Here is a 26,374-nt window from a genome sequence, read left to right on the forward strand (position 1 = left end):
AAAGTGTGAGAGAAAGTTCGGACTAAATGCAAGAAGTATAGTATAATAAAAGAAGTAAATATATGCATTTAAGAAAGGTAATTATAGAAAGTAAAAGAATATTCAACCTCATTGAAAACGTTCTTAATGAAGACAAAAGTAAACGCGAGGGCTTTCGTTGTTTACAAGTGTATTTTTGTATGTTGTTATTTGTTTTTTGAATTTTCGCTCAAAGCTACTAGAGGGCTATGTGCGCTAGTCGTCCCTAAATCTGAAGTGATAGATTAGAGGGAACGCAACTGGTCAACACCATCCACTGTCAACTCTTAGACTACTTTTTTGCCAACGAACAGAGAGATTGGTCGTCTCCTTGTAACGCCATCATGTCTAAGAGGGCGACCATGTTTGGTGATGGCTTTTGAACAAAGGCCATCGTTCTTTCTTACTGTCTCTATTGAAAACTAAGACTGAACAGTTTGAAATGTAAAATATGTAGATATAACTATTATGCATTGTTAAAATAAGGCCGATACACACCCAGTGTTGATAACGCACAATACATTTGTTTCTGTTAAAACTATATATGCAAGTGCGATGCAGTTTCATTTCATTTCGAGTCATTTCTCAACGTATTCGAAATATTATTTTGACCTAAGTATTTTATTGTGAATCATTTATAGGTTATTTGTTCGTAATTAATCACAAAGTTACACAATGGGCTATCTGTGCTCTTGACAACATGAATATCGAAACCAGGTTTATAGCGTTGTAATTCCGCAGACATACCGCTGTGCCACTAGGGAGGCCTTTTCGAGGTAGAAGCTTAACCGAGAACCATGCTTTATCAATAGGTATTGAAGTTTGGCTCAACAGTTGAAGGTAGTTAATCTATAAAATTTAGCTCTGGTAAATACAAGTAAAAAAATAATGTTACACGTGCCACGCTAACGATAACTTGTACCTACCTACATTATACCATTACTTACTAAGCATATAAAAAATCAGCATAATAATTTGGGGGGGGGGAGAAGTGATTCTCTTTGCAGTACGGAATGTTGTTGCTATGGATATGTTAGTCCGGGATCACAGAGGACTTGATCCCATAATGTTGAAAGTGGAAATGACGAGACATGGTAGAAAGTGTGCAAAACTAAATGCGTCCTAATTTGAGTAGGTGTATCGATTTACTTAAAAAGTTCTTGATAATGTCAGTGGTCTGACTGGTGCTGATTATAGCAATATTTATATCCAGAATTAGCTTCTCTGACCCTATATCTCACAAGAGTTTTCAGATCTATGTTGATGTGATTGAACATAAATTCAGTACTTTTTATGTCATGTTAGTGTGTATTAGAATTTTGGGTGTGTGTTCAGTATTAGGTATAATGTAACTTTACAACTAAGACTTAGACCTTACATTTGTTCAGAAAAAAATGTATGGGATTAATAGGCTTTAACATTAAGCATGGGTTCGTAAGTAACTTATTTTATTTGGCTCAAATGTTAAATTTCTAGATTATTTGGAGGAGTGGGGTTTGTCATATACTTTTGTTTTGATTTTATTATCTTTAGACAATAACACTGAGTGAGACAGGAGAAGAAGGTGTTGGATAGGTTAAATCATCAGATCAAGACGCTGGAAAGTAAATAAATAGTATTCGTTTGTAGCTGAACATAATAGATACATGTAGGTTTTGTATTTGTTATATAAAGGATAGTTTTAGACACACACACACGCATATATATATAAATATATACAGGGGTTCAGTACGTTATATTAAAACGATATTGGAATTTCACCACGTCGTTAGAATCCATACAGCCACGTCCGCCATACTCCATCTAACGAATGTCCATCTTGAAAATAGCCTTCCAGCATAATGTAATTACAAAGGCTTTTTCATAAGGCTGATTTATCCAAAACACATTCGTGCATTATTTCCATAATCCATCTACTGTAAGAGAATGACGATATTGAAGTGCACATTTCAACAGTCCTATTGCATAGAAATCTATAGGTTCAGCGTCCGCCAACTTGACTGAAATGTCTTCGTGTCTAATAGCATTAACACCTATTTTATTAACCAAGTCCTTGAGGTATGTGATAATTAAACAGATATATCATGAAGGAACTTGGGTACACGTAATTTGTGTCGCTTTTCAAATGGAGATACTTTTTGTTTACAGTGAGTACTGTTGATTAGGGCACATAAACAGCTTTTGCCACTGAAGTTTGTGTTTAAGATGCCACATTTTGCATTCACTGCTGGGGTAAGATTTTTTGTAGGTCTCTTTTGGCACGGTTCTGTGTCCCAACTTGATCCATATTCATTTGTTATTTCTAAGTCATTAAGTACAATTGATACTCACATATTTGAAGTTATTCTTACGCAATCTAAATATATATCTTATGATATATGTATAAGAATATTTTGCGTACAAGAAAAAAAAAAAAAACGTTTTCAAAACTAACGAATTTTCGGCGGGATCGCTCTAACTACACAATGAGAAAGTGTAATTCCGATGCATGTCATTCCACTGAAGCTTCACGTCAGTTGTATGATTTTCACGTGACTTTCTGATTTGCACACTCAAAATTTCTTTGATATATCGTAATCAACAGTCTCTGTACGTATATAAATATATGTCATTACAATATTGTAGACGAGTTAAAGTAGTGTTGTTAGAGTTAAATAGAGTTAGTATCATGATGTTAGTTATTAGCCCAATGTTGGATTAAACTGTGTTATGCAATCTTTACACTTCCCGCCTTTATATCAAAAATAAATCTCCTCTTGTTTGCATTAGAAAAGAAAAGAATGATAAATAAGTAAAATACTGTAATTCCTTTACAGCAGTATACAAGTCCTTTTGAAACATTGCAATTCTCCTAAAATATTCAATGAGGTTTAATGTTTATTATGTCTAATCCAAATCGGAATTAGCCCGGGCCAACTTTATAATAATGGTTGAACAAGGGTAGTGAATCATTACAAAAAAAAAGTCCACGGCGGATCAGCGGTAAGTTCTCGAACTTACAACATGCTAAATCCGGGGCTTAATTCCACGCGGTTGACAGAATGCAGATAGCCTAATGTGTAGCTTTGCGCTAAACACACAAAACAAATAATTAAACCTTAACAGAAGAAGATACTCGTAAATCATAGGCATAATGTGCTATACGTTGAATTAAGGCACCACCACTGTAGGTTTGTAAAAAATACACGGCCTGTTCTTTACGTTTAAATACTTTTCTTTTAACTGCTAGCTTTTGGCTATTGTACCGGAGCCTTGATCGATACTTCGTGCATTATTTCCATTATTCATTTACTGTAAGAGAATGACGATATCGCAGCGCACATTTCAACAGTCCGATTGCATAGAATATAGATATTGAAGTAGTGTTTAAATCTAATTATAATTAGTTTTATTTTGTTAATGAATTTTGTACAAAGCTACTGGAGGGCTAACTGCTCTAGCCATCCTTAACTTTGAAGTCAAAAATACGAAATCCTATAAACCGAGCGCTTTCGAAAGGTGGACCTTTCTTCATAAAGGGCAAACTTGGTAATCACTAAATGATTCTGCTTTATAATCACTAGTTGATTTCACTTATCATTACGTGGTTATTGTAGTGGAAGAGAAACCTGGATCCATACTGTTAATTTCATAGTTGGTTGCAGTCATAGGTTTTTTTATTAAGCTGCCAATTTTTGCTAACAAAATGATCAGAATAGGTATTGGTGTGACATGTGTGAGACGGGTTACAGTTGCACTGTGACAGTCTAAATTGAATACGTCGCTACAATAACGGTTCAACAATAAAAACAATTTATTCAACAGTTACAACTAATGAACCTTGATCGATACTTTTGAATGACAGGACTTGACACAAATGTTGATGAACAAAATATCATAAATATCAATATTATTAACAATATCGGATGATAAACAGCAGTCATTCATTAACTCGCTCTCTTAATGAATCTTCTGTCAGTGTATTTATTCATTAAGTAAGTCATGAGAGTACGACTTCATGTGATCATAAATTTACATAATCTTCTGCTACATTAATAATGTCTGTACGTCATCGCGAGTGAAACTGGCGTCAATCATACAACATATCTACTCAAAATACACACGATTAGCTAAAAGGTCAATTAGCATTTCAATGCAACTAAAAATTCGTAGATAAACTAAACGAAAGAAAGAAATAATAAGGGAATGATAAACACAACGATAATCATAAAAAGATACACTTTATTATCTCACAGCACTAATAACCTAAGAATGCGTCAGGAAGCACGAAAGTTGGCAATCGGACTGGATCACTATCAACACCATTCTACCACAAAAATCACCATTCTCACCAGCCCTTTTCAAAATATACACAATGAATTTAACCCATCTTGACAACATTTGTGGTTTACAGCAGCGGCTCCTACAAAGCTGTAATAAAAAGCAAGGTGCAACCGTTCATCAGTTTGGCGAGCAAATGTGCAGTGACCCAGACACGATCAGCAATCTAGCTCAACCGATACTCATGTTTCACAGACTCAACAACCAACATGTTGATGAGGACAAACCATCATCTTCCTGTTAAGGCGCTGGATGTACTTCAGCCATCTTTATCGAGGTCGTATTACACCTTACAAGCATAAGCAGCAGTGTATAACTCTAACAGAGCTTACAAGCAAAATTCTTTACTAGTGCTTAAAGACTAAAGATGAATCGCTGCCTGTTTAAAGTGGGGGCAATCCAGCTCCAACAGTCACAAACCAAGCAGAGAGTTGCTTCAGAAGACAGTCATGAATGGACAGGTGCCTTTCAGTGATTTGATAAAACGTAAAGAAAACATTACGTGTTTGCTTTCATCTATATTTTCTTTGTTACTAAAACTTTTTTAAATAGAAAAAATATTCTCAATGCGAGTTTTGACTTTGCTAATTAAAACAACACGTTACTCAGTGTCGTATTTCTGTGTATGACAATACATGGAATCTTTGATAATTATTTGAATCTTTATCCAGTAAATTTCGTCTTAGATTTATGTTTTAGTCGAGATAATCATTAATTATAGTAAACATATGTACATAAAAACATCTTTTTCTCACTATATTTAAGTAGCATGTCGTTATATCTTCATAATTACTATTAATTTATTAATTAACTTTGATGATGCTAACATATATAAAGTAAAATAGTTGTGAGTGGTATTATTATTATTGAGTTTGAAAGTTACATAATGCTTTGATGAAAATTTATGCTGTTTTGTAATCACTTTCAAGTGCAATTTAGTAAGTTTAGGTTTTTAATTTCAGGGATTGTAAAACAGAACATCATTTTAAAGTTTATGATCATGTTTATAAAAATGTGTGTCTGATAATTTGTACTCATTTTTGCGACACTTGTGAACAAAGTGGAGTTTTTGATAGCTAACCCTCGTTTTACATGTCTCTACTGTTTTCTTATGAAATCACGTATGTAATCTACATCTTCTGTTAAGCTTCTGTTTTACATGTTTGTACTGTTTTCTTGTGAAATCACGTATGTAATCTACATCATCTGTTAAGCTTCTGTTTTACATGTTTGTACTGTTTTCTTGTGAAATCACGTATGTAATCTACATCATCTGTTAAGCTTCTGTTTTACATGTTTGTACTGTTTTCTTGTGAAATCACGTATGTAATCTACATCTTCTGTTAAGCTCGTGGCTGTGATTGCGTACATATCTTGCATTTTATTGCAAATAACAAAATGTCATAAAGCTATTTAAACTAATGAGAATTCCGTGAGTACAGATAAAATCTTATTCTAGACTAATTATTTCAATTTCCGAGATTAATTTTACATAATGTTATTGAAATATACTTCAGATAAGGGTTTCACACGGTTTGAGAATAATAACTGTTTTACATTGGTTTTCTCTTATTGAGTTATTTCTTAAGGCATCGCTCTAGATAATACAACTGATTTAATAACTAAGCTTACTGTTATAGATTTAAGAGACAGAAATCCCTAATGTCTAACCTTTATGAGTTAGAGTTTCTGGAATGTGAAGTGTGCTTAAGTTCATCACAACACTTTGACTTCTTCCTTTGTCATTTACTGAAGAAATTTGTAAAAGAAATCTCCTTCCCGACGACAGTCCATCTATTACAAAAACAGGTCGCTTGGCTGTTACGTTAACTAAGACTGCTTGGATAAAATCATCATGAACTTCTATCATAAAACGCTGCTCAAGTCCCCCACTGAAGCTTTCTAAGCATTCCACTCGGAAAGATGATTCTGATTTGTTAACAATTGTACAGTTTTGTGGAGGGTCTGGTACTCCTGGAATATCATCAATACATTACAATAATATACAATTATTTTTACACTAACTCTTAAATCAACCTATATAAATGCGTCCTATAAGATCTTACAGTTGCTGTAAGAAATAAACTCTGAAGAAGTATATATATAAAGGTTTACGGGCAAAAAAAGTAACAAAAGTTAATAAGGCCAAATATTTTACATTTTCAAAGGGATCCCAGGATTTTATAAAACGTAAATTATTCTAAGGCTAATCACTAAATTTGAAGATCGTTATTAGTTTAAATACTAAAACTCTCCCCACTTACACTTATATAACATAGTTTTAATAGTTTTCCATAACTTTATTTTAAAATAAATTTTGAAATGAAGAAAAATATTAAGATAATAATAACCCATTAAAATGTATATTAGAATGTAACATAGTGAGGTTGTGACGACCATAATGTAATATGTTCATATATTTAAATTTAGTATACGTACGAAATGTAGATAGGCGATTTATTTATTTTAGTGTTCTACATAAATATTTTTTGTTTAGTAAAATGTTAAAGTATGCAGTTACAAATTTCAGGATCTCGCCTTACCTTCGGGAATATGAAACATAAGTTTTTATTTGTTTACATACATGTTACTATTTGTTTTTCTTCAACTCTTACCTGCAGGTATGATACTAAATACACAGGGAATATCCTGCAAACCAGCAGCATTCTTAGCCCAACATAACAATGAGCCGTAATCATATTGCGTTCTAGGACTATATGTTGCCACACTTCTAGTTTCTTTGTAATTATAATCCTGGAGGTCGACTACATGCCCTGAATTATTAAATTTCCATAAAAAGTCCACATCAGCAGGGTCTGCATCAACTTCACACGGCACTTTAACAGCTTCGTTCTTTGCCGTTCCATAAAGAAACCGTTGCCTTCCTTTACATCGAGGTTTATCTGAGTAAAAAATGTATAACAGGTTCCTGTACATTACAAATTGCCAGTAAATATTTAAATGAAAAAAAAAATAATGAGATTTACAAATATAAATTTAGTTGCTTTAGAATATAATAGATAATATAAAACTTTGTGAAATGCTGTATTCAAAAGGGTGGACATGAAACATTATTTGCGTCATAAAATATCTTTATTCAGTAATATACTCTCTTTCTAAAATGTCATTTATGATTTGTTGGATGCCGATATGTGGCTTTTTCAGCATTTTCGCGCAAAATCACACAAAGGCTATCTGGAGTTGGCCGTCCCTAAATGTGAAGTTATAAAATATAAGAAAGACAGAGGTAGAACGGTACAAATCATCATTTCATGGGCTAATTTTTCGTATCTAACAGTAGGATTTAGCTGTCACTCTTATAGCGCGCTTACGACTTTAAAGTGCGGAGAGCATTTTTGTGGTAAAGGGCCACAAACCACAAACCTTCGAATTCAAAGTTCGAGCGCGTTAATCACTAGGCCACATACAATTCTTGATTTCAAGAAAAAGTTAATTGTAAAATACATGTAAATTAATTGGCATCTTTAGATAATCAATTCAAATTTGCATATATTTTGCATATTTCTGTAGTAATGTTTTTTTTTATAATATATAGTCAGTATGCTTATTTAAAATGACTGAAAAGTGAATAAAATAATATATGTATTTTACATCTTTATGTAATAATGTTTAATACATATTTGAAAAAACTTTTCTAGTGGTGATATAAATATTACCTACATTAGAGTATTTTCTTCTAGTTCCGTTTGTTTCCAAACAAAGTTTTTACTCATTAACTTTCAACAACAAACTCATGCTCTTTTGCGCTAAAACTGTGTGAGAATTAATTATAATCTCGAAGCGATCTTTGTATCAAATGAGTACAAATGAAAGTACACCTTTCACTGCTTTCAATTAAGATGTATATGCAAGAGATTTTCTCTCCTTGAATACCGACTCAAATGAGCTTATAATCTAGTCAAAGATTTTGTTTATTTTAACTAATTTAAAAGGAGTGGATTTTAATTAAAGCAACTACGAAACAAGAATATAAATACTGAATGATAACTGCTTTAGTGGTCAAAAAAAATATTACATGAAATTAAGTTAACCATTCGATTCACAAATGTTCTAAAGTGTTGTTTTAGTCTTTACATTACATTGCATTCCTTTGTTTAACCAACAAATCTTTAAAACCACATTTAGTCTTTCTCTGATACCTTAGCTTAATATGTGGAATCATATACTAAAAAGTTATGTATCTGAAAACCTATCGTTTTATTCCTCCTCTTAACAACAACATCAAAACAATACATGTATAAAATATTACTACGTCTAATTTCAGTTAGTGTACTAATAAAGGTAATTGTACTGAAGTTAGTAAGCGGTTAAATACAAGCAATAGCAGTATTTTTATAATTTTGTTTTTGAAGTAAACCATTATAATAAGTGACATGCGACGTTGAACAGCGTATGTATTAAAACTAAAATATTCGTTAGGAATACCCAATTCAATGGATTTAAAATGTTATTATGGTCTACACTGATAAACTCTACTGATGTATAGGCTGATTTTTCCAAGCTCGTTCCATTGGCTGTAGTTTCGCTAGATAATAGATAGGGACAGTAGGAATCTCGTTAATCCTACAGTACAGTATTTCAAAAAGTTTGTATTTGCTTGTGAATTTCGGGAAGTCAGTATAAGGACGGATACTTAAAGCTAAGTTTTAAAAAATCTTAGGTAAATAATAATGCCAAAAAACAGCTTTACGGTTGCTGTTTATGCTCTTGGGGTAAAGAAAACATTTTATAGTCTAAATCTTTAAGAACACGTATTGTCATTTGTTTAGCGCATTCAATCAGAATTGGGCATATGTTTGTTATGACATAATATATATATATGTTATGAATTTTGGGAAAGCATATATTCTGATGACGACTATTCTTTTGCAAATGGTTGGATTAGCAGTTCTATCCATTACCTTCAAGAGTTATCGTTTTAATTATATGCTTGTTTGTTTTAGAACAAAGCCACATTCGGCGAGCTGTTGTGTCCACAGCGGGGAATCAAACCCTGAAATTTAGCGTTGTAAGTCCGTCAACTTACCGCTATTCCACAGGAGGACATTTAATTACATAGATGTGTTTATGTTCGATTATTAATATTGTCATGACATCCATATGTATTTATGAACACATAATATGTGTATATATGTGTAACGCAGAAAATGTAATTTTGTTGAAGGAATTATGAAGACAATAAATTAATCACACTGTTCTGGACGATTTTATACCTAATTATATGAAGCAAAGTAACCCTGTTATGTAGAAACATATAAAAATTTTATGACTTAAACGTGAAATAACCCAAATGCCCGTATTTCGCCCTCTCGCTATCAGTGTTTGTTATTGACATTTCCTTCAAGAATATATAAAATACATGAATAATTTTTGCTAATCATGTTTTCAGTTGAAAAATAAAAGTAATGTATCCGTATATAAGATGCGATCATAAGTTAAAATTTTTTTGCATACTTTCTAGAAGAGGTTATCACAACATTATGAACGATCCTGAAAGTAGTGTAACATCTAACATCGAACACGAACAAATGTGTAAAATGTTCCTTAAACGCGTTAGTGCTCCTTGATACTCAAATGTTAGCAGCGTAAATCAACTCATAAAACATAATTTCTGTTGACTTAGATAATAAAAAGCTAAATCTTTAAAGTTAATATTGAGCCCAGTTAATACTAGAGAACGTATAATCTGCTATTGCACTTTCTTTAGTCTTGATGAGTTTTGTGTTTTGAAACATGCAGCAATCATTAGACAGGAAATATATATATATCCGGTCCTTCGAGGATATATTCTATTAAAAAATTTCATTTAGGAAATTGCGTGTCAGAAACATTATTATTATAAAAGCATTAAGTTTGATTGCCCATAAACACCGCATAAAACAAAAAAAGAAAAACTGCCCAATCAAAATTTATCACATTAATTATGCAGAATATCACAAAGGACGTGGTTGCAAATAAATTTTTTTGAACCTGTATAGATTTTATGGGTAACAGATTCGAAAACTTTACAGAGGAATTAAAGTGACGAACTTACATTGTACTCTAAGAAACACCGTATTGCTTTCCCCTTTTCCTTCACTGTTCGTGGCTAAACAAGAATAGCGTCCCCTGTTCCTCCTCTTAACGTTTTGAAGTACTAAAGATTGGTTGCTGATTATAATCCCAAACGAGGCATTTGCGCAAAGCTCACTTCCTTCAAACCTCCACGCTATTTCAGAAGCTGGTGGATTAGATTGAATAAAACAGTCTAAGTAAACGTCGTTACCTTCTTGAATATGACTGTGGCGTAATTTGCTTCCTAGTCGAAGATGTAGTTGAGGTATATCTAGAATATAAATAATTTAATACTTCTCTATAAATTTAGATTGAAATCTTCAAATAAGTATAGTGTATTATGTTCATTTTTTTTCTTACAAAATTCAATACGGCATTCTTTAACATGCAGATTTTAGATGTTGTAAAACTATGAATGTATTTGATTACAAAATACACGTGGTTTTACGAAGGTTTTAGTAACGTCTTAGAAAAATTTGAATGTATCAAATTCTAGTTTTTGCTTAATATCTAAAGCAACGACCACATATGTTAAAAGAAATGTTCTTACAATGCACATCCAATTTCCAACCACTTTCTATTGCACTTCCCGGGATTAATGGATTTTCTGCCTTGCATGACAAGTATTTGCCGTTATCATCAATGTTAGGTTTGAAAATGAGGACATTGGTGGTCTTGTTCCTACTGCGGCTTCTTTCAAATGGGGATCGCTTTTTGGCACTTTGAAGTTTCTTTCCTCCAATCCACCATGATAGTTGCGCAGTAGGGCGTGAGCCTGTTACGTGACAAATGAGTTTGCTAGGTTTCACTGTAGAAAGTGGTCGATTGCTATTCTCAATCCACACACCAAGAGGCTTAACTGCGTATGCAAATAAGAAAGGCATCAAAAGGTGTAAGATGACGGATTTTAAAACCAATGAAAGCTTAGCTTGAAATAAAACAGTATCGATCAGAGTATTGGTATACATTAAATGGCACGACGTATTCATATTTAAGTATTTAAAAAAAAATCAATAAATAGATAAAATTCAACTAGATATGAAAATCAAAAGTTAAATTTGCATTTCGTAATTTCTGATCCAAATTTGTATGAGGTCACTGGAAACTGTAATGATGAGGGAAGGTTAATATAGATCCAAATAAAGAATTTGTGTATATATTTATATAAGTTCATACTACGATACATATATTTATCATGTCATCTACAGTGCACTCCTGAAACTCTAACGAGAACATTACGTTTTTCAAATTGTGTAATGTCAAAGCTAAACAGTTTACAGAACTGAACAATTTTAATCTTAAATAGAATAAACTTTTAATCAGCCCTTCAGTAACGGTTCATAACGTTAAAAATCGAGCTTTGATACCAGTGGTGGGCATAGAATAGACAGCCCGCTATATAGATTTATACTTAACAAACCAACAACTCGTGGCTAACAACTTAAATTAATTTTTGATATTCTAGCGAAGTATTAGGCATCTTATTACACATGCAATGCTGCTAATAAAAGTATCATAAGAGTTTGCAAATTATATGGAATAGTTTTGTAATTATCTATCAGTATATTCATTATATTCTAAATATGCTCAGTAAAAACTTATCATATATATATATAATCTTTTTTCTTTAGTTTTTCAACATAGTATGTTACGTATGGTTATCTTACGGACATTTGTTGTCTAGCTAGGCTTTCTTCTGTGATTTAAACCCAACATTTTGATAATACTGTGTCCAATGTGTCCTAATTCCTAGTATTCGAATACCTTCTTCATTGGTGCAATGATTATACTTCGTGCTAGCAGGAAGTGCCTCTAGATAACATCCGAATGATATTTGGTGATTAATAATACACAAACATATGTAAGTATTAGTTTGCATAATAAAGAAAGGTGAATCATTTACAAAACTTCCTAGATTGAATCGCTATATTGGACACAGCGCAAACAGTCCAATGTAAGCTTTGGGCAAAAAATATAAAGTCAGTATTCGCTACTCACAATTCATGTCAACTGTCACCGTCGTTGAAGCTGGTGGTGACTGTTCGTTATTAATGGCCTGGCACATAAAGGTGTTCATGAGGTGATCTCTTCGTAGTGTTGGAATGATTAATATATTCTGAACCGTTGATCGAGAAATACTCTGAAAACTATCATCCAATAACTCAGAGTCTCTCCACCAGGTAACAGAAGCGGGTGGCTCACCTAAAAAAACATATAACGAGGGCTTTAGGTCAATAATAAATACACATTTAAATGTATTTGGCCAAACTAAATGAAATCTAAGCTTCAGAAGTTGGTGACAAAGAAACAATCTATTTTATTATCTTTTTTTTAATTTATTAGAAATGATCAGATAATATAAATATAACAGATAATTATATATTCATATGTTACAATTTCCTTTGGTTATATGATAATGCAGTAAACACACACACACACACATATGCATCTTATTTAATAACCCCCCAGAGCCCAGCGGTATGTCTGCGGACTTACAACGTTAGAAACTGGGTTTCGATACCTGTGGTGGGCAAAGCACAGATGACCCATTGTGTAGCTTTGTGCTCAATTTCAAACAAACTTATTTAATAATATAATATACTACTGCGTTCTATTATTATTTTTTTATTGAAAATCTGTCTTATGTAAAATCAATACTAGAAGATACATAGACACAGGTAATAATTAGATATATTTAAGTTTAAACTTGCATTACCATACGAGAAAAAAAATTAATTTTATGTTAATTGTTCGTCAAAACTAAGCAGGCATGTTATATAATCATAGTGGCCCGGCATGGCCAGGTGGTTAGGGCACTCGACTCGCAATCTGAGGGTCGCGAGTTCGAATCCCCGTCACACCAAACATGCTCGCCCTTTCAGCCGTGGGGGCGTTATAATGTGACGGTCAATCCCACTATTCGTTGGTAAAAGAGTAGTCCAAGAGTTGGCGGTGGGTGGTGATGACTAGCTGTCTTCCCTCTAGTCTTACACTGCTAAATTAGGGACGGCTAGCGTGTTGCTTTGCGCGAAATTCAAAACAAACAAACAAAACAATATAATCATAGAAAAAAGACCTATTCTATCCACATTTGTTTGCTGGTTTAGAGACATCTATCTGGAATTCTTAAAGAACACCTATTATACCGAATGTATCAATTCATTGGTATTTTGTTTCAATTAATATAGAACTGTTAACTATGTGTTAGGTTTGATGTAGTGTTTTATTAAAGTAGGTGTAGACAGCTAAAAGGTGTATTATAATTTATGGATCGTTAATAACATTATACCCAAAAACAGAAATTGTATTTTCAATTGTAGTGTCAAAATAATATCATTATTAGTTGACTTTAAACACCACCCCAAATTATTCTACAGCATTTGTTTTTATTGAATTGGGAAAATTGGACCGTTATTATTCTCGACAACAGGATTTCTTCTACGTTTCTTCTTTTCCAATTTAACACATTTATTTTATCATTTCTTGAACAATAAATATTACTTCTAGGCAAAGAAAATCGAACTTTTACAGAATGCGCTGAACAAAAAGTGCTTAAAATTACTATTTGCCTACGACATGTGCATTAATATGAAGTTTGAAGGCTACAGGAAAACTGATCCCTTTATTTTTGTGACGTGTAGTACTCATTCTTCCTTTGCATGAAATACGTTTAACAAAATGTTTGAAGGCTACTATTAAAGAAAGTTGTACATACCTCCTTCGCTTTCACAAATTAGCGTTAAACTATCTCCTTCATTATAAGGTCCTATCAAACTTTCCAAAACTTTTCCGCTTACGTCAGTGATTATAGGTTTATTCGGTGGAACTGAAAATAAAAATATTTGAATTATTCACGATTATATTTTTTTAATCAGTATTGTTATTATATATTAAATGAAGCTTTGAAACCAATAATCTGTGTACAGTAAACTGTAAACACGGGCAAACATACGTGCACAGTTATAGAAATGCTAAAGACGACAGCTGTCAATTACTGTCTAGCATTATAACATTAAACTACACAGTATGTGACTGTTCAATTAAGTTTATACATAAACATCCAACTTCTTAATTAAGTTAGCAGAGCAGAATGGCAAGTATAATAACAAGTATCTATTTCGTTCTTAGAGTTATGAGGTGTCACTGAATTAATTCTATCTTAATGAGGGCATTAGTTTCATTGACTATGAAACGGTTATTGCGTTTTACATGCAGTATTCGTTCTAGGATTGAGGGAAAAGAGTTTTGGAATTTACCAAACAATTTTACGTGAGATAAAAGCCTAACATTACGAAGAGAACTGTCTCATTAGCTGGAAAACGATATCAAAACTTTAAGCTGAACTAAAATGCTGTTATGGCATCCTTAGTACACGGTTGCATAATAAATGTAAGATATAAATTATTTAAACATACAATAAAATAACAAAGACACCCATTGCAAGTTCATATGTAAGATTTCTCAGACATATAAAACAAAGAAATTGAGAATTCTGCCTACTGAAAGACAGCTTTAGTAATAACTTTCCTTCATAAGTTAAACATGTTGATAACAAAAATTTATTCTGCTTATGAAAGTGAAGAACACATATTAAAGTTGTTAAAAATAACGTTCGAAATTGTGATATTGCCTGGAGTAAGGAAGTGGATTCCGTCTAGCTATGAAGTACCTACTTCATATACCTACTTCATACCTACTCCAATACCTATTCTGGTGGTATTGGAGGAGCACTTACTCATATCCTATAATAATAGTGGCCGATTAACTCCTCTTAAAACACAGAATCAATTGTGTTGGTTTGGGGCACACAGGCTATACAAATCTGTTATTTTCAAAAGATGAAACTTCATTGTTGCGTTTCACTCCTCTTAGCACGAAGAATTAGTTTTGTTGGCTTGGGACACACAGGCTAAATAAAATCTGTTGTTTTCAAAAGATGAAACTTCATTGTTGCGTTTCACTCCTCTTAGCACGAAGAATTAGTTTTGTTGGTTTGGGGCACACAGGCTTTACAAAATCTGTTATTTTCTAAAGATGGAACTTCGTTGTTGCCTGTTCACTGTAGGTAGCGGTAGTATAAGTGGCCTGTCAACTTCTAGATGACTATGACAACCCTCTTATCCTACAACTATGCAACCTCGTGAAAATACGATGCATTCCTGGCATGGTTTTGGAAGTATGGAATTATATGGTCCTTTTATTTTTCGTTTAGTGAGGTTGTTGTACGTTAGGCCAGTAGGTCCGTACATACCAGGAAACCATTAGAGTATTGCGATAATGAGTCAACATTCAATAAGCCAGAAAAGTAAGGAAATGCTAAAGAGACAAAGCATTTTTAATCTTTGAAAAAGTCACACATATTGTTTTTGATTCCAGTTATATGCTCAGTCAAAAATAAGGGTAATGGCTGTTCGAAAATTAAAGGAAATGAAGTATATATATATATAAAGTTTATTACTACAGTAATCGTATGCTGTTTGTACAAATTAAATTAGATAGTGTAAAAGGAATACCCATATTTTGAAAAATATGACGAATTGCTTGTCGAGAAGACGAATAACAGGGGGTCTGTCATAATAACAGGACTAATTTTATGATACTTTTCCCTTCAGTAAAGCCACGTTGGCTGGAAGTAAGTTGTGATAAATATTCTAGGCACCAGGCAAAACATTTATTGACCATAAATTCAAAATAATAAGGAGATTGGGTAATGAGATACCACACAAGAAAAGTCTTTAAATTTTCAAAAGGGGATCATAGTAGCAACTACCGTCCACAGAAGTAGCCAGAAGCCAATGTTTCAGGTATGACTGAGTAAATTCAGAAGAAAATTCCAAGAACAATTGCTTAGTTGAACTGTTAAACTCTGTGGTAGGATACTGCACTGTTGAAGAGAAGAATCTAGTTCAGCCACAATAAATAGGGATATTAACCCAGCATAATGGATCCTTAACTGGCACTCTCGAATATAATATGATATTTTTACAAAGAGAATAACCTGTGTTGGCACTAACCTTCTTGGATAAGAATCATGCACAAACCTCAGTTTTCTCTTCGTCAGTCACTAGGTAATGATATTCATGAATACAATCAAGGTCTTGAGGTCAAATTTAGCATGATGGTAAAGTCAAAGGACATTCCAAACCTAAGAAATGGGAGTGTCCTTTACAAGTGTAGAAAAAAAATGACTTTTAACCTGCTCGTTTTTGAACCCAAATGCAGCACTTCAGATTAGTAGGAGAAAATCAGTGTATATGCAAATTATCCTGATCATAGTATCAAGCGAAATTATGGTAAAGAATGTAACATATTGCATTAGGTTTCCATCAGTGAACTCATCAATTAAATTGCTGGGGAAAATAAAAATTAGGAGAAGACAATAAGGCTAACTGAACCAGAATATCTCGAAAACTTTTGAGGAAAGGGATTTTTAAAAATAGGAAAGTGAATGACAGAATACACCTCAATAAAATATTTTAACGTATTCACTCTGTGAAAGAGAGATACTGTGGTAGAATTGGTTAAAGCAAGGTGAAAGTGGGAAATATATTACTTACTACATTCCATCTACATTTGCATTTTAGTTGCTAAGTCACCAGGCTGTGTACTTTGGTGAATGGCAACACTATGACTAGACAGTTTCCAGATCTCGTAAGTAGCAATAATAGGAACAACTGATTAAACTTGTTGAAGTTAATTTAATTACAGTCTAGAAAATAACCTTCTAACTAAAACAATCAGTGTGTTTTAACCCCCTCCCAGAAATATGGAGGTATGTTCCCTACACTAGAGGGAGATGTAGCCTAAAGACTTATTCCACTCTTTCTCTTAACCTTTGGGATGATATTTATGCTTAATAGAAGAATATATTGCAGTGTAAAGTTATTTGTGCTAGAGGAATACTTTTTTTTTTCATTATTTTAGATGGCCTTGAAGGCCCGTATGTACTATGATACTAATCGTACACGTTGCTAATTCACTGAAAATGGTATTTATTCTGTTCTTATGAAAATATTAAAATGTAACAACTAAGAAAACTATAAAAAGGAAGATTAAACACAAAGAAAGAGTAAAATTAACACACATACAAATAAAGTAAGAAATGCTCTGGAGCTACTGAAAACAGGTGTAGAATTCGGTTTTAAATAGCAGCGTGTGAAATTATTATGTTGCATTCAGTGAAAAATTAAAATATAATTCAATTTCTGAAAGTTATGAAATCAAAAATTCAAGATTTAGGTCTGGCGAAGAAAAATAAATGATACCACTAACAATATGATTTACCTGACCTCATTCTGATTTTGTGGTCTTTAACAGCAGTATTTGTACATTTGGGTCATTTCATATAATATCCTTGAGCTAATTTTCTTGAATTATCAAAAGTATGTTTAGGTATTGGTATAGTATGCATTTATACAACTCTCACATCCACGTATACAGACTGAATTTTTAGAGTAATCCAACTGAATACACTAACCTTTGGAATTTGAAGTATTTGCTGTAATATGGATATAATATTTCTTTTTAGTAAAATAAATGACAATGAATCAATAACTAAACAGTTAGCACACATTTATATTATAATACGCAAATGTAGCAGACTGGAAATATTATTCTCATCAATCAGAAGTTTGCCATTTTATCAAAACAAAGCAAACAAATTAGCTTTTATCTCCAAAGTTTAGATGGTGAACTACTATACAAAACAATTAAACGACAAATGTAATTTGTAATATTATTGCTATAACAAGGAATTACCATTCTTATAAAACAATGCCAATCACCCTTTTCAATTAATTGCTATGCAAATTTGGCATCTAGTGATTAGGCATATGACTTCAATATGATTAATCGTTCCGCCTTTTTTAACAATAGTGTCCTCACACTATCTCGTCTTAGTTCTTGCTTTCAAGATGTTAATTTAATGATGGAATTGGTCCAGAGCTATTGGTTAGATAATAGTCAAATGAGACGTTTGGGTATGTCACTCACGTGATGTGAGCTGTCCAATCATATCTGTCTATTCCAGATTTCTTACAACTGTCTCAAAGTATCATTGACTGAATACGTAACTTTTTATAAGTCAATGGTATAGTTGTTCATTCACCTATATGAGGCAGACCGACGTTCTTAACAGAAATAAATAACTGTTATTTGTAAATTTGGTTCCCTGCTATCACAGGTACCAGTTCCAGGATTGACTCAGTTACTCACAGTCACTACTAGACTCGATGTCTAATGTACATACAGTAAAAAAAAAGAAAAATATGGCCTGTATGCCAGTAATCGCCAAATGATGGGATACATTCTACTCACATCAAATATAAAACACAGCCCTTGCAACGGTTTCAAGAACATGTTCATAGAACCAGTTAACGTTAAACAATATTTTTTCGGAGAAATTTTATGTTTCACCCTACAGTTAGATAATAAATGTTTAGTAACCTTTAAAGGACCTGTAACCAGATTAAACTCCATTTTTATACAAGAAAATGATGCAAGTGTGCTGCCATATAATGATAAATTGGCCCTGACTCCAGCCTAATTAATGATAACATCTTCATGTATCGGATTCTTTAGGGATGTGCGTCGTTTACTGTCAAGTGACTCCCTAGTTTAGAGATGCCATGTATACAGCTTCTTTAGAAGAGTGACTGAGAATAACTCAGAATCTTGGCAACACTTTAATTTTAAGCTAGCATCATTTGTGCTAAGCTGTTCTTGCTTTTCCTTACTTTATATTGGCGATCATATTCTATAATTAAGTAAATCGTTATGAACTGTTTGGATTTAAATCCATCTGTAACAACTGTGATCTTTCTCTCTAATTTTTATGGACTGAGTATGGCCCAGTGATTAGTTTACCAGAATATGAATCAATGGGTCTATCCTTCACATGCCATTACAGCCAGAAACATGTTTGCTCCACACAATGAGGCTTTGGGTGTGTTATAAGAGAGACAGTCAACTCTCATTATTTGGGCGGATAAGACTAGCCGAACAGTTGGTGGTTGATGTTGTTGACTATCTGCCTTCCCTCTCGTCTGTCAGTTCCAAATTCTAATAGCTCAGGTAACGTTTCAGTATCCAAGTATCCAAAATCAAACAAAAAACTTCATTACATTATTCTAAATAATCATTCTTCCAGTGGCCAATTCTGCAATGAGGCATCATTTTCTAATCTTTGTGGATGAAAATTAAGTATTATGCATCTTTAAATGCAAGTATGCAAGTTTTTTGTTCTTTAGTTTTTGTTTATGAATAATAAGTGCACAATATATTACCAAAAGTATCGAGACAAAAACCCTTAAACATGAACTAAATCCTTCTAACATATATTTGCATTTTTGTTTCCCAGTCTGTAAATCAGCATGTACCTTATAAATCGGAGCAGCAGGTATAAAATCTTAGTTCTAAGCAAGATAGCACGAGGTAAATAACTGACAGGGACTGAATGAGGAATAATTATTGGGTATCATCAGATACGAAAGGGTAAGGGGGGGGTATGTGTTTTGGCATCGTGTCAATCACGTTGGGTTATTCCAAGTGAACTGTGGAAATGGAAGACAACACATCATGCTAATGTTAATATTAGTACAGGCAGGTAAGAAGTATGAAAATGATGCTGCTTCCAAGCCATGGTTGCAAACCTGAACGCAAAGTATCGACTAAATTGGTGCTGTAGCATTGAAGCTGGTGTATTCAACAGTAGAGGTGCATCACATGTAATGAATCACAGTACAAGTTGTTTCCATCTGACGACGGGGTAAACCAAAAAAATGCTACATGATACGACTGTGTTTTCTCAATAGTGAAGGATGGTACATTTTGATGGTTTGTTTTCATAACAAAGCCATTGTGTCTACTACGGAAATCAAAGCCCAGATTTTAGAGTTGTAAGTCCTTAAACTTACTGCTGTCCCATCAGTGAACAAGTGTGGTAGAAAAATCTAATGGTTTGGATATCTTTTTCATAGTATTGAATGGATCCTTTCGTTGTAGTGAAGGGAAGGATGAATGCCTAATCTTATATTAATATTTTGCACAATGCTGCAGTACCAGCACTGATGAAGTATTATGGTGAAGTCCCTTATGTCTACTAGAATGAAAAAAAGCCTTGCATACTGCTATGTCTGTTAGAAATTTGTTCGAAAACAACAACATTGAAAATAAGTACTACCAGCCCATAGTCTAGACCTAAATCCAGTTAAACAACGTTTGGGATGTCACCTGAGTCAATAAACAATAAACCACTATTGAACTGGCATTCACTTCATTGGATGAATACTGTAATACTACGCCTAATTTTTCTACCGAAATTTTATATAAAGCATTAGTGACAGGATCTCAACTGTGAATGTTGTCGAAGGTTCAACAACATCCTATTAGAAATTTAATAAATGAATATGAATTAATGACCTTGCACGTTTTATTACTGTCCTAGTACGTTTGGTAATATAGTGTAATTCTTCTATGTATATTATATATTGTATTCCATAAATATGGTTTAAAGTATGGTAATATTTTTCAAACTACAGAAACACTCAAGTGATAAATTATCGAAAACTATAAACACTCATATATTACTAGTTATTTTTTCATAAAACCTTTACCGATTACTGACAACTCCGCTTTGGAATATCTTGTTCTGGCTACTCGGAAATCCACTCGACATTTGTAGGTTCCAGCATCCCCTGCAAATACTGGCTCTAAGATTAGAACAGCTGGTCTATCCACAACACTAAAATAAGCTCTTCCAGACAAGTTATCAGATGAAGAATGCCGAGAGTGATTTGTGGCACTACGTCTAGCATCCATAGTGTACAATGGATTCGATGTGTCTCCTCTGTACCACAATATGAGTAAAAGTTCGTCGTTAGGGGATGGTAAAGTGATATTACATGGCAAAGCTACTTTGAATCCTGCAATACCTACAATTTTTTCTGTAAGAAAAAAAAATCAAAATATGTAATCAGAAAAACATAATGGTAATTAAATATATATATATATAGAGAACCTCATCGCACAAACTAATTATACATTTTTTTAATACATTGTTAGAATTCGTACAAACTAATTATACATTTTTTTAATACATTGTTAGAATTCGTACAAACTAATTATACATTTTTTTTTCTTTAATACATTGTTAGAATTCGTACAAATTAAAATTTGTAATACAGTTAAGTAGCAATCACACACTTTTACTTATTATGTCAAAATAAAGTTAAAACACAAAATAATGAACAGTCAATCCAAGTATTGTTGGTTTGTTTAAACATTTTTGTTTATTAAACCATTATTATCCATTTAATATATTTACCTGAATAATAAAAATCGTATCTATATTTCAGGAGACACGTTATAAAATGTGTCTTCAAATCGTTATTAATATTTTAAAACGTAATAACTTTTAAACAGAGAAAGTTAGAAAAGTGGGGAAGTACATAATAGACTACATATACTCATGTTTAATAACACCCCCAGATTACTTTTATTGGTGTACTTCAAACACATTGACAAGCATAGTGTCTGTAATTACATCAATTGTTTCCTTGATAATATCCTTGAGATCCGAAAGTACAGCTGGAAGTGAGCTCTAAACTGCAAACACATTCACGTCACTTACATCAAAGCTTCAAACCGCAGAAAGGAAGTAAAGCTATCCAGAATGTCTTCGTAACTAGTTTTCTTGAAAGAAAAATAGATCGTCGTTCTCGTTGTAAAACAGTGTAAAAAAAGGATTGATTTTGATTGAGATGTGAGTGGTGCAAGGCTCTTATCTTCCAAATTTGACATATCTGCGTGTTGACTGTTTCATACAGATTGACACTTCCTCATAGAACATGATAATATAATTAACGATCATTCTTTCATGTCTTTTTGAGTAGCTGTAATGACATCAGAAGTTTGCGAACATCAATGAAAAAGTTGTTTTTTAAACTTTAACCACCGCGGGTTTTGATATTACAAGTGAAACTGAAGCGCTCCTCTATAATTTTCACGATATACATTAAAAGGCTTCAGTTAATGAGGCTACAATGCCTTCGCTTGAGGTCCGGGTGTAGAGCAGTGATTGCCATGCCGACTGTGAAACAAAAATCCAAAGTTCGAGCTGCTAGCTTTTCTGAACATTTTCCACACTTTCAGGTATGGGGCATTATAATTTTGATAGTCAATCCTGTTGCTTTGTAATGAATAGCTGCATAAACAGTGAATACAGCTGACTGCTTGCCCACTCTGGTCAACAGTTCCAAATCAGGGATGGTTATGTCTCAACTTTAAGTTTCTAACTAGGCTCAATTAGTTAATTTGTCACACAGGAGTTGGTCCCCATTGAAAATAATAAACACGTCTTCTCTTGTTTCTAGGTTGTCGAGAAATCATTTTAAGATATATATAATTCGTATGTTCTTAAAATGCTTATAGCGTCGCTTAAATGCATTTTTCTATCGTGCCAATGCATAGACTAATCGGAATTGGCATTACAGATTTTACATCTTCGCGCCACAGAACGACCTCTGCTATCTACTCTACAAATATCGTTTTGGAACTATCTATTGACAAAGTCTTCAATCTGGTTTACACTGAAACTAGGGAGATCAAATGGGATTTTAGTATTTGTAGACCAATATGTGCTTTATCGCAAATATTTCTCTTTCCTCTTTTAAAAGTTATAAGTTTTAATTTGTGTACGAAAATTTTAAACACTGTATTACATATTCTTTTGAAGGGATGAGCTTTACTTTTGTATATTTCTTTTCTTACTCGTCCAAAAAAAAATTCCTTCAGGAAAACACTAATGTAAAAATTACCGAAGTCAGACTGAGTGGAAATATTCTATGCTCTCGTTTTTCTCTTTTATTTTCGAGTGTATCTTTTTGGAATGTAAGGACTTGTTATTTTTTCTTATTACATTTTCTTTCAACATGGACTTTTACTTATGAACTATGAACTAAGCAAATACCATTAAATGTTAAAACTTGTTCAATAAACTTTCTACAACCATACTTTCTTAATCCTTACAATCTTTTAACGAGCGAAATTGGGCTCATAATAAATAATATTTCATTATAACGTTTAGGAAACGTATATTTTCTGAAAAATTGATACAAAGAGTGATCTGTGCCTTTTTAAATATTATTGTATAAAGGACCTATCATGGTGTAAGTATAACATAAAGTTGCGATTTATTTCGGTCTATAATATCTCGCAAGTTGGTTTCATGATTACCTTCAAACTTTATAACGCAGTTCAAGCAAACAGTGCTGGGAGTGTGACTTATTTATGTCACAATTACAAAAACCTGTACTATTATACAATTGGGGATGCTTTACCCTATTAACAACAAAATAGCTAGATACAACTTAATACCTTATAACTAGAAAACATCTTAAGGTGTACAGGCAGTCTACTATAGTAGTGTTAGCAGGGAACTGACATGGAAAGCCACTGCCACAGAGCAAAAAAAGAAGAAGAAGAAAAAGATAATGGGGATTTTTAACATAACTCATACTTCAATAAACAAGTATAAAAATAGTATGGTTATAATTACAAAACATTGAAACCACAATTGTTGAAATTTGGTTTGAAGATTAGTTTATAATTGAGTATGAAATAACTTACCTTAAAATCCACTTTTAAAACTTTGGATTAGTTTGACCATCATATAGATTATTTCTACGTTTTAATGGTTCCCCGGTAGGTCAGCAGTAAGTTTACGAACCTACAATATTGAAGTTCGGGGTTCGATTCCCGCAATAAACAGAACTAATATAGATGTGCGCTCAAAAAATGAGAACATTTACATGCATTTTAATTGGCAAAAAGAATATAAGCTGTCCAAAAGATTGGGACCACTTGGATTACACACTTTGTATATGAAAAAGATTGCAGTATTATATAAGATTTTTTTTTCTCAGTTGTTTAAATCATTATCAGCTCCACTTGTCAAGTATTCGCAAAACACTTACATTTTATAACTAGAAACTGACTGGGAATATACAGCTTTTAACATAGAGAAAATTCAATTAACCAAGAGGTGGTCCAGGGCATTCTATAGTACTGATCTTTAAAAAACGTAACAAGTAATGATAAAAACAATGTTGTTCACTGAGTTTTCTAATGCTCATTTTAATTGATCTTGATGATAGATCTCTTAGATATCATCAGACAAAATTACAAAACAATAAATGTTAACCTTTCAGTAGATGGGCATACGAATATCAATTTTTTGTAGGGTATATATATTATGCACTTTTTACTGTTTGCATGACTAGAAAGTTAGAAACGTAAAAGAATTGTAAATCGTATATTTCATCAAAAGGAATAGGTTTGCCAGGAAAACCTCTTGAACAATATACATGTTCAAAGGTCTAAAAACGATATAAGTAAGACATTTCTCGACTGACAGAATGCAATATGTTGAGAATCTGTCTGTTTCTCCATCTATAAATGAAACATCTAAACCTAAATTTTAGCGTTATATTCCTTCAGGCTTACTGCTGAGCCACTGGCTGGCTCTTTAGATGCATCACTCAGAATACGCATCTATTCGCGAAAACTATGAGTATATATGTATATCAAGTAAAAGCCTTAAACGTAAGACAAATCAACTGATATGGCGAAAAAGAAATGTAATTTAATATTATGAAATATCATTTATGATCGGCAATCTCCACACTTTTTTTTTCAATCTTTCTTCCGAATAAAACTATTGTGTTTGGTACTATAATCACAATGATTAAAGCACGTGAGCAAGTGAATTATATGATATCCACCTTCCTCCACAGTGAAAGTACAATTTCACATAACAAAAATTCATTTCTTGAATAAAACGTACCAATGAAATAAAAATTTTTTTGAATAAAACGTACCAAGGAAATAAAAATATGATGAATTTGGCTTAATGGATTTTTTTAAGGGCTGAGCTGCAGGACTCTTGTCCCCCCGTTTTAATCTACTTTATGTAATATTGATTTTATCCAAAGCTGATTGCTTAATATTTATATTATATGCTATCTATTGTGGATAATAATATTTTACAGCGAAGGTCTTGGGTAATGTTTGTCAAAATCAACTAAACTTCACGGCATTAAATTTGACTGTATTCCTAACTTGAAGGATGTTGACCGAAATTATTTTGTTTTATTGTAGCCAATTTTTATAATTTGTTTGTATGTTGAATTTTGAGCAGTGGCACTAGAGGGTTATCCACACTAGCTGTCCTTAATTCTGAAGTGATAGAGTAGAGGGTAGGCAGCTAGCCAACTTTTGAGCTGTTATTTTACCAATGAATAGTGGGATTGACTGTAACAGCGGCCCCACGGCTGAAAGAGCGAGCATGTTTGGTGAATATCTCAGTTCCAAAGACCCGAATCTTTTTTAATAAATGTTAATAATTAGTTATTACTAATATTCGCTTAGGCGAGATTAACGGAGTATTTTTTTATTTATTGAGCCGAGTGTGGCCCAGTGGTTAGACTGCCGGATTGTGGATTTACTGGTTCATTGTTCGCTTACTGCTAGTGCGAAGAAAAATGGATGAGTTATAAATGTGACGATCAAGACCTACTATTGGATCAGACTAGAGTGTCCTAGGAATGGACAGTAATTACTGTTGACTAGATGCCTTCCCTATAGTATATCACTTCAAAATTAGAGAAAACCGGTGAATTTTGGTTAGTCAGGAATTATCAATTATCAGTTGCCACGTTTATTCGAAATGTGGCAAGAAAGAAATAATCAAATATAACAAACATTTAATACACATAGATTTAACAACCTCTTGAATATAATACGCACTATAAATTATTGGATCTTTTACCTCTAAAAAGTGAGCACCAGCTCATTATTTCCAAAGATGTTAAGATTTTGGTTTGGTTTGAATTTCGCGCAAAGCTACACGAGGGCTATCTGCGCTAGCCGTCCCTAATTTAGCAGTGTAAGACTAGAGGGAAGG

General features: G+C 32.9%; 1 protein-coding gene across 1 annotated transcript in view; it reads right to left on the reverse strand.

Annotated features, from left to right (window-relative positions):
• The window catches only part of LOC106465066 (nephrin-like), a 108,878-nt gene that overhangs the window by 9,176 nt on the left and 73,328 nt on the right, over positions 1 to 26,374 (reverse strand). Inside the window, exons 2-8 of the mRNA XM_022393356.1 lie at positions 21,027 to 21,356; positions 14,129 to 14,239; positions 12,412 to 12,615; positions 10,964 to 11,272; positions 10,394 to 10,684; positions 6,954 to 7,241; positions 6,010 to 6,312 (exon numbers count right to left, since the gene is read on the reverse strand). Of these exons, the coding sequence (XP_022249064.1) occupies positions 6,010 to 6,312; positions 6,954 to 7,241; positions 10,394 to 10,684; positions 10,964 to 11,272; positions 12,412 to 12,615; positions 14,129 to 14,239; positions 21,027 to 21,356 (1,836 nt within the window). The remainder of the gene's footprint in view (positions 1 to 6,009; positions 6,313 to 6,953; positions 7,242 to 10,393; positions 10,685 to 10,963; positions 11,273 to 12,411; positions 12,616 to 14,128; positions 14,240 to 21,026; positions 21,357 to 26,374) is intronic.

The sequence above is a fragment of the Limulus polyphemus genome, unplaced genomic scaffold (assembly GCF_000517525.1).
Source record: "Limulus polyphemus unplaced genomic scaffold, Limulus_polyphemus-2.1.2 Scaffold65, whole genome shotgun sequence".
Taxonomy (NCBI): Eukaryota; Metazoa; Arthropoda; class Merostomata; order Xiphosura; family Limulidae; genus Limulus; species Limulus polyphemus.